At 46.3% G+C, this 19319-nt stretch overlaps 1 protein-coding gene across 1 annotated transcript in view; it reads right to left on the bottom strand.

Annotated features, from left to right (window-relative positions):
• The window catches only part of CSMD2 (CUB and Sushi multiple domains 2), a 191898-nt gene that overhangs the window by 134751 nt on the left and 37828 nt on the right, over positions 1 to 19319 (bottom strand). The window contains exons 5-6 of the mRNA XM_072355231.1: positions 15631 to 15825; positions 10008 to 10215 (exon numbers count right to left, since the gene is read on the bottom strand). Of these exons, the coding sequence (XP_072211332.1) occupies positions 10008 to 10215; positions 15631 to 15825 (403 nt within the window). The remainder of the gene's footprint in view (positions 1 to 10007; positions 10216 to 15630; positions 15826 to 19319) is intronic.

Genomic DNA, 19319 nt, shown 5'->3' with positions numbered 1-19319 from the left:
ACAGCTTGACTTCTGCTGCTGGCGTGGAGAGCAAGGAGAGGTGGACAGACATGCCCAGGAGGAAGAAAGAGAAGGCTAGAGGCAAGCCAAATTCTCTACGGAGAGTGAGGGCCCGGCAAAGAAGAATGGGTGCCTTAAGGTCAAGGAGGAAGCCGCTTTCTGCCTTCTTCCTCTACATGGAAGAGCATCGTCCCTACCTCCAGAGAATGAATCCACACTGGACAGCAGCAAAAACCGCCATCAAGTTAGGGGAACAATGGCAGAATCAGCCGGAAAGGGTCAAAGAGAAGTACAAGAAGGAGGCTGCAAGGCTGAGGAGGCAAAAATAAGAAGAGAAGAGCATAGGTGAGGGCAGCAGCTCGGAACAGCCAAGAAAGGAGCTTACTAAAGGAATAAATGAGCAGAAGTTTGGAAATGAAGTCTGCAATGGCCCACGTTGCTGATAAGGCCACGACCTGCCACAATCCCACCTCATTGCTGGTGCAGCTGCAGCTCCTTGCAAACTTCTAGTGCTGTTCATCATAAGCCTCAGTAAAAATAACTGCAAACGGTAGATAACCGCTGCTTTTTTGGACAGGGCAATAATTCAGAGTTAATATAGCTGGCTCCATAGTGATGGCAAAGGGAGGGTTTGTGAAGCCTAGAGATGGATGTTTCCTGCTTATCCACAGTGAAAATAGCAATGAGTCTCCTCTGCCTTCTCTCTTCTTTAAGCAACTCTGTTTCATGTTCTCTCCTTTGGCTCAACCAAAGAGAAGCCTAAACTCAATCCAAAGACCACATCCACTATAGAAAGGCTGACAGCCTATCCTATTTAGCAGCTAAAGCAAGATAACCTCTTGCCCAAGCAATGCTTGCTGGTTATCTGGCTCGTAATGGCATCTTTGCAAAGGCTGCACTTTGGAGAGGAGGTCAATTGCTTTCCAGCATCCAAAGTCTCTGCTTGCTGTCTCAGCTCCAGCATTCTGCCAGCCTGTCTCGCCCACAAGCACAGCCTCCCTGTCCCTCTGCTCCCTGACTACCAACTTCTTTCTTTTCTCTTTTGGAAGACGAAAGAACAGCAGGAAAGTAGGGAAAGCATTCCCTCTTAACTGCAATCATGTGTATGAAGCTGCTGTTGTCTTCTTCCACATGCCATTTTTTTCTGAGCTTAAAATCCCTTCTAGGTTAGAATTTGATGAGGTTTAGCCACTCTCAGCTCCAGATGAAGTTCCAATGGCAGTTTTCCCACCTAAAGCACTGCAGGCACACAATGAAACAACAAGGCAGTGCATGGAAGCAGAGAGCCCCCAAAATATTTCCACACATCCCAGGCTGGAGTGAGCCTGAACACAGCGCATCAGAGTGCTGCAGTCAAATGCTGTCCCCTCTCACTCCCTGTGCACCAAGGGAAGTGCTTTACCTCAAACAGACACAAAGCCAATGATGCTCCAAAGATGTCCTTGCTCTTTACTCCACACATATAGATGCTGGAGCTGAAGTCAGAGGTCAGAAGCTCCCACTGCTAAGAAACTCAAAACCCCAGGACACAACTCCAGGCAGCTATCAGTGCAAAGGTTGACATAGCAAGTAAAAAATAATGCTGCGCTGCGACGTGATAGCAGGGACAAGAAATATCACTTTAATGGTTCTCATGACTGCACGGCTGCTAACAGCTTGACAGGATCCATCAATTAAAATCTATTCCCAGCTGCACTAGCGATGGCCACACCAGACTGTGCAGCTATTTTTGGCACGTCACAACTATGAAGTGGTTAAAACAGATGCATCAAAAAAGGCCCAAGATATCATCCATCCAATTATACTTCATGGGAAACCTTTTGTCTCCCATCCCTCAACTTGTGTGCTTCTTAAACAGGAGGCACTCAGGTAAAACCATGACCTGGGAAGTTGGCACACAGGCTCCGCTCGATTTAGCACATCACAACCTGCTGGTGAGTAATGTCTCCAAATACCTGCAGTGCTGCCTCAAAACATACACCTCTTTGCAAACACACACTCTGCTCAACTCCCAGGATGGCTCCTTCTATCAGCTGCAATAGACAGCTGAAGGACACCTCTGCCTGCCAGCTCAGAGCATGCAAGGCAATTCCAGCTGCCTGCAGCAGGAGAGCAGTGCACGTGAGGGTGGTAGCATTTGCCCATCAGTATCTGTTTTCACACTATTGTCCCATAGAATATAGATGGAAATAGGTGTTAGAGCTGAGCACTACCAGAGACAAATAACACGTCTGGAGATGCCTTGCAGTAGTAGCAAGGAAGCTACTATGATGTGTGAAGATCAAGTGGATAACTGATGGAGAAAGGAGGGTAATGATTACCATGGCTGTTAGGAGGGAAACTTATCTTGGGTGGGATCCTCTTCCCTCTGCTTTGCAGAGCATAGCAAAAGCACACAACAAAACCTTCAACTGAAGCCTCTGGGTTTTTTGGTATCAGAACGATACAGGCTCACAGCAAGCCATTGCACGAAAGCTGTTTCACATACTTTTCATGTACTCAAAACTAATGATAATGACATTATAATGGATCTGGTAATATCATTTTTATAGAGCTTAATGCTGCCTGTGTTGTCACTGCTAAGGGGAAAGATGAGTAAAGAATACCTTGTAAATTCTGCAAGAGAAGATTAGCTGGACTACATTGCCTCCAAGCCAGCTAAATGGATTCATCAGGAGAGCTGGCAGGGACAGGGCTTGCTCTCCCTCCCACCCTGACACAGGGGCTTCTAAGGGGTGGAGGTTCAGAGCAGAAAAGCACAGCAAGAAGTATTCCAACTTTATCCAAAGCCTTCAGAAATCCACTTTGCTGTGCTCTGATTTGGGGCACAAACGCACATCTGCCACCACGGCTGCACTCATCCACGTTGGATCACAGACACGTCATGCACCCAGGTCAGGCTTCAGAGCCTGCATAAAAGCACACCCAGCCACAAGCTCAACTTTTACATATTTCCCCAGGAACAAAAACTGTCTGAGCACAAAAGCATGCACCTGCCATCAGTAAAGTGACCTCATGCTCCTGTTGACATCAGGAGAAGCCTATGGCTGCAGATTATTGCCTCTTGTTCAATGGGAACAACAGCACTTCACCCTGTCTCCTTCATTTAGCCTCCACTCTCCTCACTGAAGCAGCTTCTTTCCATACAAGAAGGAGACAGTCCAAAAGCTCTCCTAGTCCAGCAACAGCAGGGGAAGTACTGGAATCATTCTGAACAGCACATCTATTGAATAGATGCTCCTTGCAGTAATGCATTGCTGCCTGCAACACAGACACCAGGAGCGATGCTCCCAGAGGTCACAGCTGCACTGGGTGCACCCCCAGCCTGGCACTGCAGATCCTCTGGCAGTTGCAGTGATCCATTTGCTGCAGCTTCCAGACTAACACACTGCACAGCCCTGTAGGAAGAGCCCCGTTGTGAGTTAATTGAGATCTTACAACTTAAACGCTCAGAGAAATCAGAACCTGGAAGTGTTCTTTGCTCATTAACTGGCTGGTAAAGAATCTCTCTGTTTTAGAGAATCAATAACTTGCTTTTATTCACAGCTTGATTTTAATGTGACGAAAAGGCACCAAGTTACTCAGACGCTACCAGCATTATCTGCGGTGAAGAGAGCAACAGCTTGCTTCTTTTAAGTCCATCTTGCAACAAAGCACAGATTGAGCATTACAGATCACTTCTCCATCTGCACAGATCTGAGAGGCAGCGCATCCTGCCACCCTTGTTAGCTCTGATTTACATCACAAATCGCTGCAGTAACAAACTCGTCCTCTGCGTGCCCCCTGCAACATCCAGCGCGGTGCAGCCCCGCTTCGAGGACGCTATAGCTAATTTGGCTTAATTAAGTGCTCCTCTATTTCCCTCCCCGTCCAACAAGGTAACGCATTCAGCGCAGATAATGCCTGTTGACCTCGCACTTCTTGGTGAGAGGCATCTTCATTCAAATTCGAGTGAAGATAATGAACACATCCTCAGCAGCTCCCCACTCCCACTGAACTGCAAACCCATCTGCTTCTTTGATTCGATAATGGCTACCAACAAAAGCCAGGTGCGAAGTTATTAGAAGTGCAATTAGAGCAGCAGTTTGACAGGCCCGATTTTGTTTCCTCCCAGAATTCATCTTTCAGATGGATAAAATAAACACCCGCTCCGGCTCTTTGCAACCTCACATGAAGGCATGACAGGTTACGTTCAATCAGGCAGACAGATAGGTGAGGCTTGCAGTTCTCTAGGGGGTGATGCATAAAGTAAAACAGCATACGAGCAACATGCTTCAAATACCAATTCCTCTTCCACTGGAGAAATAAAATCCTCATCAGATTACTGTTCAGGAGACCCACAACTGCTGGTTAAGGGAATGTTAAATGCACTCCATAAATCACCACCTGATGCGCCCAAGTACATTTGCCATCACGTAGTGCAATCTCCTTAGCAGCAAACAGCCCGAATGCAGGGAGATAAGCAAACATCGAGGCTTCCCCAATAATTTGGCATAAGAATTAAAATGGTTACTTCTGTTTTTTTTCTGGCAACTTCTTAGAATCAGATCTTGCACGAGAAGGAAAAGTGCCAAAAGCAAAGCTCAGCCTGGCATCACGGCGCATTCGGAATACATTATTTTGTCCCTTTGGACTTAATTAGTTGAAATTTATGAGGAATGACACCCATAAAGATGTTAAACATTAACAAAACTTCTGTTAACTTGCTTCAAAATGAAGTTTAATTGCAAGCTCTGTTTTGTACATATTTCCAGGGTTGCGCAGTTTAATGAGTGTTTCATTCTCTGCACAAAAACCCCGTTAGATGAATTTCATGAAGTCCATGGCTCCTTACAAGGCTTAGGAACAGAAAATATCAATGACATTGACACTGACCTCTAATATTTGGCTGAGATCTTCCTATTTCTGAAGGTCATTTTTTGTTCCCTGGGGAGCAGAGGAAAACAAAGATCCTCCTGCTTAACTGCTCTCACCTTAGAGAACAAAAGGTGATGATGCAGACACACACAGGACAGGATTGGTTTTAAGCATGCACAGCACCCAGGACTGGGCAACACCTGCTCCAAGCAGCCCCATCCCAGATGGGCATTTGGGTCACAGCTGTGGGGCTGATGCCATTCATATGAGCTGCTACAGCCTCATCTCAGAGCTCCTTGGTGCCAACTTCCAGCCTGAAGCACCTGTAGTTTTTCCCCTTTCAAGAAGAGCTGACTTATCAAAAGCACGTTTTCCTAACAGAAAACCACAAGCTAAGGCACATTATTATAATTGAAGCAATTAATTACTTTTATGCCTTTCTTTTTAAGAGATCTTTAATGCAGGTAATTCTGACTAAAAGCTCATTTGAACCGCTCCATCATTTAAAGGACGATTACAAAAATTAATTTGGAAAGCACAAAATGAAGGGAAAAGGGAAAGCAAGGGGAGAAATGGGCAGCTGCCCGTGCTGCAGCATCACACCCAGCCCTCACCCCAGAGCTGCAGCATCACACCCAGCCCTCACCCCAGAGCACCCTGATGGCTGATGGAGCACTCAGGTCTAAGTCTGCAGGCACACAGCACTCAGCACCCACATCACAACCCACTCCTGGGTGCTCCAGGCTTCCCCTCAGCACCGAGCTGAGCGCAGATTGGAAAATACAGCCTGATGAATGGAGCTTCAACTGCTTTTTGTGGAAGTGAGCTTGTTTGCATTGATTACACCAGAGGCAGCAGCAGGGAACACAATTTGCCTTTTTCAATTGGTACATGCAGCAATTGCCTTCAAGAAGAAAAACCCACACATTGGTGGAGAACCACAACGGCTCCAGTTCTCCAGAGGCTTGGAAAACTGTGGCCATCAGACGTTTGCTGCTGACAGAGTTTTGCCTATTACTAATGCTCCCATATTTACCGGTGTCCTGGCACCTTCCTGCTCCCTGCCATAAATCCAGCTACAAAGAGGTCCCTGCGAGGAGGAATCCAAACACCCAACGTTGTACGGCAGCCAAGTCTGTCAAAAACAAACTCGGTGTGAGCTAAAGAGATCGTGACCCGCCATGACAAAACAAAATGTCACCGAAGGGATGAAGCAAAACACATTTGCCACATGAACCCCAAACGCATTATTTCCGTCCACCATCCGGGCTCTCAAAGATGGATTAGATCTCAGCACAGAAAGCATCAGAGCCATTAAGAGGCAAGATATTGGTACCAAGTGCCTGCTTTTAATAACTGATATTCCTAGGCTTACAGCGAGCAGCGCGAGATGGGAGACGCGGCGCTGCCAAGATCTGTCAGCAGCACCATCTCCCAGAGGGAAACCCTGGATGCAAAACACAAACAGATGCCAAGGTGGAAGAAAACCCACACAACCCCCATGAGGCTCCTATGGCCCACAGCAGAAAGCAGTCACATTTCCACCCGCACAGCCCCCAGCACTGGGCTCTCCATCCCACGCTGGGCTGGGACAGCCTGCCTGCTCCCTGCTTCTCCTCCATCTACTATCGATCCCTGCCACGGCATCCTTATCTATCTTTTAAGGCAGCTCGGGTCTGCAGTAAGCAACCAACAGGAACAGAAGTCAATTTTCTCTGTTTCAGGTGAAAGGTTGTTATTCAACGGCCAAAGGCCTCTGGGGTTCTGCTGCTGCTATCACATTACAGCCGCGTGGCTACAGCAAAGAAAAACCACCCCACACTTGTATATATTGCTGTACTCCATTGAATTTGTCAAGACATACATTATAGATATGTCAAGATATAAATATATAGAACTTGACAAATTCAACGGACCAGCTCTGAGAACACACTTCATGCTGCTTAAACTTGAATAGCTCTTCCACCTCCACCGCTGCAGCTCTGCTGTTCTGGGATCTTTAGCGCAATTTCTGCCATGTTTCACAGCACGGGCTGTTGGTGACCTCTGTCGTGCTAAGGGACACCATTACCTTCACCAAACCAACCTATCCTGAAGATGATTCAAGAATTTCCTCACTGCATTGAAATATTTCTAGGGGGAAGCGGAAAGGTTGGACAGATGGGTACAACCTGAGAGTTATCAGTGTGAAAATAACTGACTTCTCCACAACCTAAGCTTATGGAAACCATGAAAAATGCGATTCTTCCCCACCTTCAATGAATGAACACACAACACAAACCAAACGGAGCCACAATTTGATCACAGTATGTGATAAGCTGCCATGGGATGCCCCAAATCAGTTCCAAGGAGAGCAATCTGAACTCGGCACCAAACGGGACCCGCATCAGCTGCAACCTCCCCTCAGAGCAAGAACTGCAGAGGGGGAACACAGATGGGTTTGTGCTCTCAGAAGAGAAGCACGGCTGCTGAGACCCGAGGGAGGAAAACCCAGAAGGCAAAGATCATTTCAAACGTTATTTTGTGAAGCAGGTGACATCTGCAAACAAAGCGCGCGTTCTCTATCGCAACCTGGAAACATGAAAGCAGCTACAAAACAAGTCCACGAAGAAACCCCGGAACAAAGATCTGTGGAAGCAGCAGAGCAGCTGCAGAGGTGTCTCTGCTCCTTCACTTTGAAGCTGTAGATAAGGGCAGGCAGTGGAAAACATGACTTATCAGCTCTGGCAGGCAGATTTTGACATTCAAATCCAATTCCCTCAACGTGGTGAATCTCTCCGCAAAGTGAGACCTGCAGCACACACACATCTTACCCAACAGCAGCTGGGATCCTCGTGCAGAACGTGATGCACGCTGGCTTCTGAGCAAGAGAGGTGAGCCAAGCTGCCCCACACAAGGCCCCTCATATGCTCCAGCTGCTGGGGGCACCTCTGAGCAAAGCCAACCTGCCCCTTCCCACCAGCTGCTGTCCCAATGCTTGCTCCAACTGGGAGAGCTGCGCATCCCACCAGCACAGCACATGGGAGGCATTGGGGTGCAGCCGTTTACAGTAAGGTTTCCCACCAAGGGCAGCTTCAAAGCTTTTGTAGAGTTTCTAATTAAAAGCGCTATGAACTGTTGAACAGAACAAAAAGAAACTAAACCACGCCAGTCAAACAAGGCCATCTATTTCCAGATCCCGATCAAGAAGTAACTGACATTTAAATAGGGATTTCAAAAGCCATTTCACACACATTTTCCTTTCCCTTCCTGTTCCAGTGGGAGCCAAAGCCAGCTCTGTGTGCTGAGTGCGCTCCCTTGCAAATGCTGTCATCATAGATCGCTCCGGAGCTCAAAAATGGATGTGAATTACATGAAACTCAGTTCTGTTTGTTTGTGTACATCTCAGGACCGGATTAAAACTATTCGGAATGCTGGAGAAATGAAATATTCAGCTGCGAGGCTCTTCCATTGAATGGTTTATCTGGCTGCAAGTCTTTCTGCTGTATTAACAATAATTAAAACTAGGTCTTCATAGACGGGGGGGAAAAGGGGCTTTTAGCTCTGTTTTCAAGCTGAATTGTATCACCATGTTTAAAGAGGAGATATGAGCTCTATTTATTCTTCCTGTGGGCAAAAATTATTTAAAAAAAAAAAAAAAAAGGGGAAAAATGAGTCATCTGAATTTAATTATCGGGCTGTTGAGCTGGGAAGGCCAGCCTTGAAAAATGAAATTTATAATAAGACACGCTGCAATTCCGCTTCTGGGACTGGAAAGGTTGACTTTGAGAATAGCAAACAGGGTCCCTTTGAATCGGTTGGTGCGTGTTGGCTATTGGGGCTGATGGTTGGACTCGTGACCTTAGAGGTGATTTGAGCCTTAATGATTCTACGATCCCATTGCACGGCATTGCAGGAACGCAGGATGAGCCCCAAAGCCCCAAGGTGTATTTTGTGGTCATCCTGCTTACTCTTCTGCCCTCTATGTGTCTACCACTGCAACTTAAGGGGTTTCATTTCCAAAGACTCAGTTGCCACTTCTGAATTTCCACCACGGAGTATTTACGGGTAGTTTGTTCATTATTTGACTCTGACAGGCATTGTTTTGTTTCTGATACGACAAGACAGGAGGCTGCACTGGCAACACCTCCAGGCTGAATAATGTTTCTTAACTACTTACATTCATCTTCACCACACACTGCAGCTGACTGATCCTCCCTGCAGTACGTAACGACTAAGATGTAAAGGGGCCCTGAAATATTAATGCATGCTAATAAAAACAGTTTTGTTTTTCCTTCCCCAACATCTTATTTTCAACGGGGTCTCGGGAACGGTAAGCAATTGGTGGATGGTAAATGGTTCCCTCTCATTAATACATTTGGAACATTCAGATCCACGCTATCAGGCAAGTACAGATTACCTAAACAAACATTATTTGTGGCAGCGAGAGAAAGCACGTGAGTAATGGTAACTTCACTTCTCATGGATAACCCCAAACAACACCTAAAACACTTTGTTTTTCCAATCCAAGGATGCTGGGTCTAAGGTGACCTCCTCTCCTTTGCTCATGGTTTGGGACTCTAATGCAGTGCAGCCCCCTGGCTGAGCACATAGGAAGCAAATTGCCAAATGCCCTTTGCGAGCCCTCAACTTTGTCTGGGCAGCTCTTGTATATGGGAGGAAAAGAATCCACGCAGCATTTATTATACATAAAAGCAGAGCTTCTGAAAGCATTGCTCAATCAAACTTAATGGGATGCAAGGGGTATTGAAATTCCACGCACAGCCGCGTGGCTGAAGAACAAACTGATCTGCAGGAACATTTGCCAGAGGTTCATTAGCAGTGAAGTCAACTTGTCAGCAGCATATTTAGCAATAATCAGAAAACAATCAAGTAAAAACGTTGTTCTGAGCGTGGCAATGTTTGAGTTGTTCTGCCTGGGTTTGATTGCTACAGCTACACTGTGACATCCTACAGCAGAGGTCTAAAGAAGACAATGGTGACCATAAGGTATACCAAGCAAATAAAGGCATCAAGAGCCCCATCAGAAGGCAGCAATGAAATCTGGGCTTCATTGGGAACCACCCAACACAAACCCTCAACATCACATGAAAATTCAGCTGCTCATATAAGATGATAAGGACAATAATTAAACACAACCAGAAACCTACCAGAGTGAAGATCCCTCTGTGCCAGCAACCTCTAAAACGTCGTATCCATCTTCCAGCTGAAAATCCATGAACACCAGAGCAATCGTGTCTCCAGGCTCAGCAAGAATAGTCCACGTGCAGTCTGCATTATTGCCATACTCCAAAGGAAAGTGTGGGCTTGAGATAATTCCACTCTGTCCCCTCAGCGTCCCTCCGCAAGCATCATCAGCTGCAAACAGAGAAGGCAAATTACGACGTTGCTGTGCTGAAATGCATAAGCAGTGAGTCAGAACAAGGCCCAAATGCAAAGCACGCCTTTGAAGTCTTCTGCAGTAGAATAAAGCCTTTGGATGGCTGGTTTGCATGTTCTCTGTATGCCATATTCAGGATAAGAGAAAACTTTCTGATAAGATCCTTTCTGTTGTTTCTTTGCTATTCTCGTGGTGGGTGGTTTGTAGTTTTAAGAAGCAGTGCTGATGGGTATGAATCAATGGTTAAATCTGACTGCAAAAATCCAACAAGCAGCAATGTATAAAGCCTAGCATCAGATCAGCACCAATCTCAATGCCCTGCCTTATGTATCTTGGTTTCTGTTTTATTTAAGGTAATGACTGGGTAGTTACCAAAATCAGTGCTAAAACAGAACAGTTTATTCAGGAAATCAAGCTGTGACATCTCCTGGCTTTGTACTCATCTCCTCTCTGCTGCAGGTCCTTTCATTTTTGCAACCTGAATTCCATCAACAGGAGCTTTTAGAGCAATTTAAGGAGGGGGATCTAAAGAAAACACAGGCATGAAGATAAAGGAAGCCAAGCGTTAATTTGACTCAGATCAGAGCAACTCATGGCTTCCCCACCTCCAGCATCAGCCTGGAGTTTGTTTGGCACATCGCTCAGAAAAGCCTGTTAACCTTACATGTGTTACAGAGCAGCATTTCTGATGCTTTAGTCAAGGAGCTCGGGGCTTTACAGCATAAACACTTCCTTTCATTACCAACTTGAAGAAAAACCCAACCCTTCACAACTCAAATTTAACACAGGTGGGAATACCCAAGAAATGCCTCAAACTTTGACCCAGGATTTGAACCTCCAAAGAAGGTCCTTTCCAAAAAGTGAAAGAGCTACTTGCAAAGCCCTCTTCTCCTACAGAATAGAGTGAAAATGCTTTTAAGAGGATGAGCGGTTTAAGCCAAAGAAGATCAGCATAAATCACCGGTTTACTGTATGTTCACATTTTAATATCTCATGAACAAGATCCCCTGTAAATACTAGGAAGAAATACATGCAAAGAAAGATTCTTAGCCCGTGACCTCTTCCAGATCACATGTTTAACCAACAGCTGCTCCAGCAATGCGCTGAGATCTGAAGAAGCCCATGTATTCTTTAGATACCTGCCCCACTGGGGTTGCTAACACCAACTCCATGTGTTACACCAACAGCTGCAGGTACCCTCTCACAACACCACTGCACACAAAGCTCTGCACCACCAACCCAGCCTCTGGACATGAACCCCACAGCCTCCAGGGCACAGCTGCATTGGTCAAATGAGCTGCTCCTCTTTTGCTCATGCACTCTTGCAGCCCAGGTCGACACAGAACTCACAAACACACCCAAGTGCAAACCCTTGTTGCTTTTGCAACAACCTTCTCCTACAGGCAAGTTCTCAAGCCACATTTACTGCTGGAGGCTTAGAACTTAGGCAATATCCGCTCCTGTGTAGAAGGAGAAATGGGGACTACACTAGAGAATTTTGACTTGCTGCTGTATTAGAGATTTGCAGAGTTTTCTACCATTAAAATATGTTCTATGATCTTCTAAAAGCCTTCTTGAACAGCCATTCAATTATTTCGGGCACGGTACAATCTAAGCAGCTGTTGGAGTTATAAGAAGACAGACCACTTTTAATGAGATTATGCATATTTGATACCCTTAAAATGTAGCTTTGCAAATGTTCTCAACTTCTCAGCTGGCTCACTGAATTTTTACTCAGACGCCTACCAGAATCATAAACCTATCAGTTCTACTTAAATTCAGCAAACAATCTGGGCAAGACTTTTCTCTCCACATGCCTGAAAGTACTTTTAGAAACAGACATTTCAGAGCATCCTTTCAGAGCTGCAGGAGTCCCACCCTGCCTCATTTGCAATTAACCCATCCAGGTGAAGGTTGTTCCTTCCAGGTCTGCTGGGGTTGTGCTTCCAGCACACCCAACTGCCAAGATAAAAATATAGCAGGACTTGGATGATTCAGTTGAAGACTCCATTTAGACTATGAAACTAAGCCCCGTTTCCTTCTATAGCACTGCTGAAAAGGAACTGGGGGTACTGGTGGATGGCCATGAGCCAGCAATGTGTCCTCACAGCCCAGAAAGCCAAGGGCTGCATCAAAAGCAGTGCAGGCAGCAGGGTGAGGGTGGGGGTCTCAGTGAGGTGATGGTCTCCTCCTCCCTGGAGACATTCAAGGTGAGGCAGGATAGGGCTGAGCACCTGATGGAGCTGTGGGTGTCCCTGTTCACTGCAGGGGAGGTGGACTAGATGGCCTCTAAAGGTCCCTTCCAACTCAGAAGAAGATTCGATCCTATGTATGGGAAACTGTGCAGGATATGACACACAAGATGCAATAGGGAAGCCATACAATACCCTGACACACTACAGATGGGATAAATGCCAGCTCATTGAGGACGTCCAGTGCTCGAGGTGTGTCTGCAGGCTGCTCACGTGCTCCCAAGCACAGCCAAGCCTCTCCCCTGGGACCTGCCATCAGCGTGGAGATGCCACCCGCTGCTACTTCAGTGCTCCCAGAATTAGATCACCACAGTTTTATTCCTTCCTGCCACATAAGCAAGAAACATAATTCACCAGAGCAGAGTGTGTGTGCCGAGTGATTTTTAGCTCAGAGTCCAAGAATCAATTCTGATATAACTGTGCTTTCTAAACCACAAGGGAGCCGCAGCACCACTACTTCCATCGGTCTCTGCAGAGCAGTGCTTCACCACTCCACTCCTTCTGCATCTGGGATTCCTTCCTGCTTTCCTTTCTCATTAAGAATACACTTATCTCTTATAAGAACAGCACTTCTAAACTGAGAGATGGGTGAAGGGATGCAGACAACTCATGAAGACAGAGCAGCTGAGCTACAGCACTCCTCTCCAAGCACTGCTGAGCTCCAGCTTCTCAAGCGCATTCATTTCTCATCCTTTTCCTACCGTGCATTTCTTTACATCTTTGATTATTTCAATGCACGAGGGCTGGAATGGAGACAAGGCTACCAAAATATAGAAAAGGATCTTACAGACAGGAAAGCAGGTACAAAGACAGGAGCATAAAGGAACCAGAGAGAAGGTATTGATCAGCGTGGCAGGAACTCTCCTGCTGATTCCTGCACTTGTCTCCCACCTTTGCCCTTACAGCGGGAGGGGAAGGAGCAAAGGGCAGTCCCTGCACTGAATGTGGTGACATCAGACAAGTCTATTCCCAAGACAGCTGCTCCCCAGACTGTAACACCTGCTCAGCTAGAGGGCATCTTTCATCTCCATTTGTCTGAACGTGACCCAGCAGCACGACCCACCTCCAGCCTGCCTTAGAAAGGAAAACACACATTCATTCTACAGACTTTCAGACAAAAAACACCAGTAGGCCAATACTGGCACAATTAATTACATGCTACACAAGCCACAAAGATCCTCCATCTCTCAGGGAAACACATATTCCTATTTGGGGGGTAGTATTTCAAACGTGATTATCCCTGCAGAAGAAGGCACTGAATCTGCCTCTTCACCCCTTGCAACAACAGGATTCCACACCACCAGTTTATCAGCCAAGCACCAACATCTGCCTGCTGAAACCCACTTCAGGTAGGAGCGCAGCTGGTTTTCAAGCTCAGCAAGTCAATTTGCAGATCGTCTTTGCTACTTTCTGCCTTCCTGAGACGAGGCATAAATGTTACATGAGAAGATTTCTGGTTCCTGCCTCCAAAAGAAAAAACAACACACGCCATGGAAGTTTCAGTGCCAGCTTTGAAGCAGCAGGATCCAATGTTTCAGGAAGGAGTGCTGCACCTCCAGGAGCCCGCAGGCACAACAGCATCACCAGCACAGCTCAACAAGCCAACGCTTCCCTGAGATCAGAGCAATTCACACAGCACCGTTTCAAGCACCATAGAATTTAATATTCCTTCGTTCTGAAGTACATCAGATGCCTCCATCATCATTGCTGGATTCAAGATTGAAACAGTGGCGTTAAGATTGAAATTGAGCTTGGCAGTGCAAGGCAAAAAAATGCAGGGATGGTCCTTACTCCATCTGCAACGGGGATCGCATTGAAATTAGAACCGTGCCAACCTTCACGTCTCAGCACTTCAACACCTGCTGGGGGCAGAAGTTAATCCTTCCCTTATTGCAGACTACTACACAAACACCTGAATAATAGCTGGGCTGTGGGAAGATGGCACACTTCCTTTGCAGAGGGGTGAAGGATACATGGAGCCATTCAAGCACAGAATCTGTTCTCTTCTAAAAAGGCCATTGGTTGCCTTGTGTGCTCTCAAAGCTGAATGCAGGCACACACTGCACGCACTTCACAGCTGTTTTTGTTTGTTTTTAACTTCATTGGTTTGTTTGCTTTTAAGGTGACAGTGATTCAAAGGAAAAGCACAGACTCATAAGCAGTGACACCGAGGTGGCAATGGCAGCTGTCCCTCTGCAGCACAGCATGGCTGGGTGAACCTCCAGCGCTCTGATGCCCTTGGCTCCAAAGCAGCAGGTAAGCACACGAGAAACACACCACGCTGCACACATCCCTGCTGTGCAACTCGTTCAAGAAAGCATTAAAAACACGCCGAGCAAACAATATTTGTCCATTTAAAATTCAAGATTTATGCTACAGCTTAGAACTGCTAATTGATTGCACAAGCAGAGTCAATAAAAAGAATCAATAGAAGATGCTCTGCTGAAGTACACAAGGAATTGAGGGGAAAGGACTTGAAAGCAGCAGCAACTGTTCTGGTAAAACAACACAGACACTTGTATATTTACAGCCTTGCCAGTCCCTCGTGGCTCCAGAGCATTAGCAGGAGGAAGCCCTCTGTGCTGATAAAGGAATCAAAGCTGCACTGCCCCAAAGGGCCTGCAGCAAAGCTGCCCATCCCTGCCCAGGTGTCACCCCCAAATCTCCCCTGTTGGAGGCTGCAGCCTACAGCGCATCTGCACAGACTCCCTTGTCTTTATAGGCAAAAAACCTGCTGAAGGGGACCTGAGCTTGGATGGGGGGGAAGAGCAGAAAATCCAGCCTAAATTTCCCAGTATTTGATCCAGAAGAATGCACGATCTTAGGAAGGTGCCTTATTGCAATGGGTAATGGGGCTGCTGAGGCTTTTTGGTTGGTCGGTTTTTTTTGGCTTCTATTTAAACAAAGAAATTGGAGTTAAAGCAGCGGTGCAGCATTTTGAATACCTTGAGCACTTCATAACCTTCCCATTAGTCACCCAAATCCTGGCAGCTTTAGGGAATCCAATAAAAAGGAACCTCAATATCAACTACATCATGTTTAGCTTGCAACTCTTTTAAATCAAGCTTACGGTCCATGAGGTTTTACCCAACCCCAAACAGCTCGTTCAATCCCTCTTCAGAAGAAGGGAGGTCACTTTACCTCTGCAGAAGGGGAGAGGAAAATCCCAGGAGGCTCCATTCTCCATGCTGGATTGGCATGTGAGCAGCGCGTGGCCCTCCAGGAAGAAGCCAGGGTTGCAGCTGTACCTCACTTTATCCCCAATGTTGAACGTCGTTCCCTGCTGAACACCATTCTGCAGCCTGCCTGGGTTCCCACACGTGTGACTGGGTAGAACTGCCAAAGGAAGGTGATTCTGGTTAGGGACAGGGCAATGGGAGAGAGGTATTGACAGGTGGGGAATGCAGAACTCCAAGTGAATTTATTGCTTAAACCATAAGAGCAAATAACCACACGACTGAACTTAAGTCATGAGGCTGGTGATGGTCGCCAGCCATGTGGACAGCAGCGAGAGACAGGAAGGACTCATCTGTAGATATGGGGTTGGCCCTCAACCCCACTGCTCTGCATCCCAGTTGGGTCACTCAAGGACCTGAACAGTTCTGTGCTCAGCAATAACTTCACATCAGAACAGCAGTGGCCACGCAGACTTTGCAACTGGGCGACGCTATGGAACAGGTCAGATGGGTTGAAAAGCAGTGCAGAACTAATGTTTCATTTTCTGTAATGATACCGAAAGCCCCAGTTTAATTAAATTACCAACGTCGCTTTAAAAAAATATAAAATGAACCCAACTCTTGCTTTTATGCTTCGTTCCTTTCAAATTAATGACTAGAACTTCGCTATAAATAAAGATCTATCAGCTTTAAAAGTCACTCCAACACTGGCTGCTCCCGTGTTAATGAACTGTGGAGAGTCAGACAACCCCAACCTGCATCGTAGCTTCAAATCACACTTAAAAAACCAGAATCTCATTTAAAAAAATTCTGCTACGTTTGGCTGCCTTAACTAACACACACTGCACTGCAGGACAGACAGCACACACGTGCCTTTGGGGGAAGCAACATTAACTCCTTGCTGGCTCTGGATTCAATGGGGCTACTGAATGAGTTGGTTTCCAGGTTAACATCAGCAGCAAAACCAGCTGCCACAGGAGGATGCTCAGTCACAGCCCTGAGGTCTGCACACAGGTGACCAATCCTTCACCACAAACATGAGCTGGTGATGTGCACCTCCCCCTGTGCTCCTGAGAAAGCCCAGCTGCATCAGAGCCCCACAACAGAGCTGAAGATGGGATCCCAAGCCCCTGGGGTGCCCCTAGGAGCCCAGCAAGGGATGCAGGTGCTTTGGATTTAGGGCCAACCCCAACTCACCAAGCTGGGGCAGCAACTGTGTTGGCTGCAAAGGGATTTGCAATTCTACTCCAACGCTCCTCAGAAGAGATAATATTATTGCTCATCCTTGGCTGCCTCTAACAGCCAGACTCTGATTGCTTGAGAGATTAATAGGACTGTATTATTTACATCAGATGTCGCACAGAATAATATTATTAAAGCTTTGTCTTACCCATTTACCAATTCCACTGTAGATTAGTAGCACGGATTTTTTTTCATCCCCATAAAAGCTTTGTTCCTGGCAATCAACATAATACTTTCCAGTGATTGTATGGAAATGAATGCAGCCACAGACCAGATTGGTGCAGATGAATAGAATGTCCTGTTAGTCATTTTGTAGCAAAGTCTGTTGCTTTCCACGATGAATACAGAGCAGTTTATTTTATTTGTCTTGATTTGAAAGGCTGCCAAACCCTCACCTTATTTTATGTCAGAGGAGAGGAAATAGGGTTATTCCATTGCAGTTGCACCTCATCAAACCATAAACACCAGCGTCCCGAGCACTCCCTAAGCTGACAATGCAGAGGAACCCATCCTCTGACTTCCACTTTGAAGCCCATTTGGCTTTGCCCTTTCTCAGCCCCTCACCCAGAATCACTGCACTGCAAAGTCCCAACATCAGAAGCTTTCAAATCCTAACACTCATCAAAGCCACGTCTCCCCCGTTCCAGTTCATTCGAAATTAATTAGTAGTTTTTAAGTCATTAGATGTGACTCAACGCATCCTTGGACAGCATCCCACCATCAAGATAAATTCAGGCTAATTACATCAGCCTTTCCTAAAACCCCACGGGCTGTTTTTTGTCAGGAAAAAACAGGCAAAAGACCCAGAGATGCTTCTCATCCCACTCATCACACTGAGACGTTTGAGTTGCGTTAACAGCTCAGGTGCTTTTAAACCAGCACTCAGACCCATCCCTACCTTGCTCACCATTCAGAATAGGAATCCTCCCTGCTTCTGCAGCTCTATTTTCTCTCTGTATTGTTTGAATATAAACCAACCCCAACATTTAACACATCGAGCTACCACATTCCAGTCTATTACCCTATTTACATAGCTAAGAGGAACATTTTTATGGCTTGAATCATCTGCGGTAGTTTATGGCAGATATTTCAATGCTATCATTGTTGTAACCTTGAAATCTTATCAAGGAGCACAACTTTTACGATATGAGATCATACATCATCTCCTCACTCAAAACTGATTTTCATTCCTGAGCTTAAAGAAAAAAAACAAGCATTGCAAGCCAATGCCAGAGCAGGCACTTACAGCTCCTGAGTGCAGCCGCTACAGCAGGAATAATTGATAAAGCCCCATGAAAGGATGCTGCGCAGGCAAAGCAAAATAACAAAACCATTGACCTAAACCAATTGGCTGAGCCAAGACTTATTCCCAAAGCTCATCTCCAATATGCCTTTCTAAGGTCTCTATTTGACTGCACTTCCCAAACGGAGCAGTGCTGCATCACCCAAGCCCAGTGATGGATCCCTCCTGCCCATAACTGTGGGGCTCAGCACCACAGGGATCCTCCACCAACCTCCAGTACCTCCCCACCAGTGTCTCAGTTCAATCTGTTTTAGCTCCGGAGAGTTGTAACCTTCAGGATGTATGTCCAGTATGTGCTACAGAAAAAGGAAATAAATGGTATCTTCTTCATTTCATTTTATCCTTTTTTATGTCATGATTCATTTCCACTACTGCCAACAGAGATAAAGCTAAATGGAAACTATTTTTTCCCCTCTAATATTTCTTTGTTCACTAAAAAACAGCTAGATAGTTACTTCTGGATAATAACAGACCAGAATGATTCATCATCCATCTCCTTTGCAGTAGTAGTTCTAGGGCTTTTTTGGAAATTCATTTTCAGTTTTCAATTTCCCTTCCTGCAATGCACTACAGCAACCCCAGCACAACTTTCCGGAGCATCGAGAGAGAGCTGAGAGTGCTTCAGATCTGATTAATCACCCCGCTGCAGAAACGGCACAAGATTCAAAACATGAAAGCAATGAGATCACGGCAGATGCAGCCACGAAGCCCCTTGCCCATACAGCACCCAGTAGCAGCAGCCCTCCTCTCTGCCCTTGGGGCTCCCAACACGTCGTATCATAGAATGGCCTACGTTGAAAAGGACCACAATGATCATCCAGTTTCAAACCCCATTGCTATGTGCAGGGTCACCAACCAGCAGACCAGGCTGCCCAGAGCCACATCCAGCAGGGGTCCCTGCAGTCGGGACTCAATGCCACTCACTGATGCTTTCAGCTCTGTGCCAGACCTTGCTAAGCATGGCAGAGGACACCTGGCCAGCACAGCAGCATGGACACAGACCTTGTCCTCTACCCCCAGCCCAGGATGCTCTCCTGCATCAGCAGCCTCATCAGCAAGCACTTGAGGACGTGCTCATCTTTGTGAGCATGTTCCAGCCCTGCTGCTTC

Source organism: Excalfactoria chinensis, chromosome 22 (genome assembly GCF_039878825.1).
Source record: "Excalfactoria chinensis isolate bCotChi1 chromosome 22, bCotChi1.hap2, whole genome shotgun sequence".
In the NCBI taxonomy this organism is placed as follows: Eukaryota; Metazoa; Chordata; class Aves; order Galliformes; family Phasianidae; genus Excalfactoria; species Excalfactoria chinensis.
Note: the sequence above shows the minus strand (reverse complement) of the source record. Positions and strands in the feature narration are given on the sequence as shown.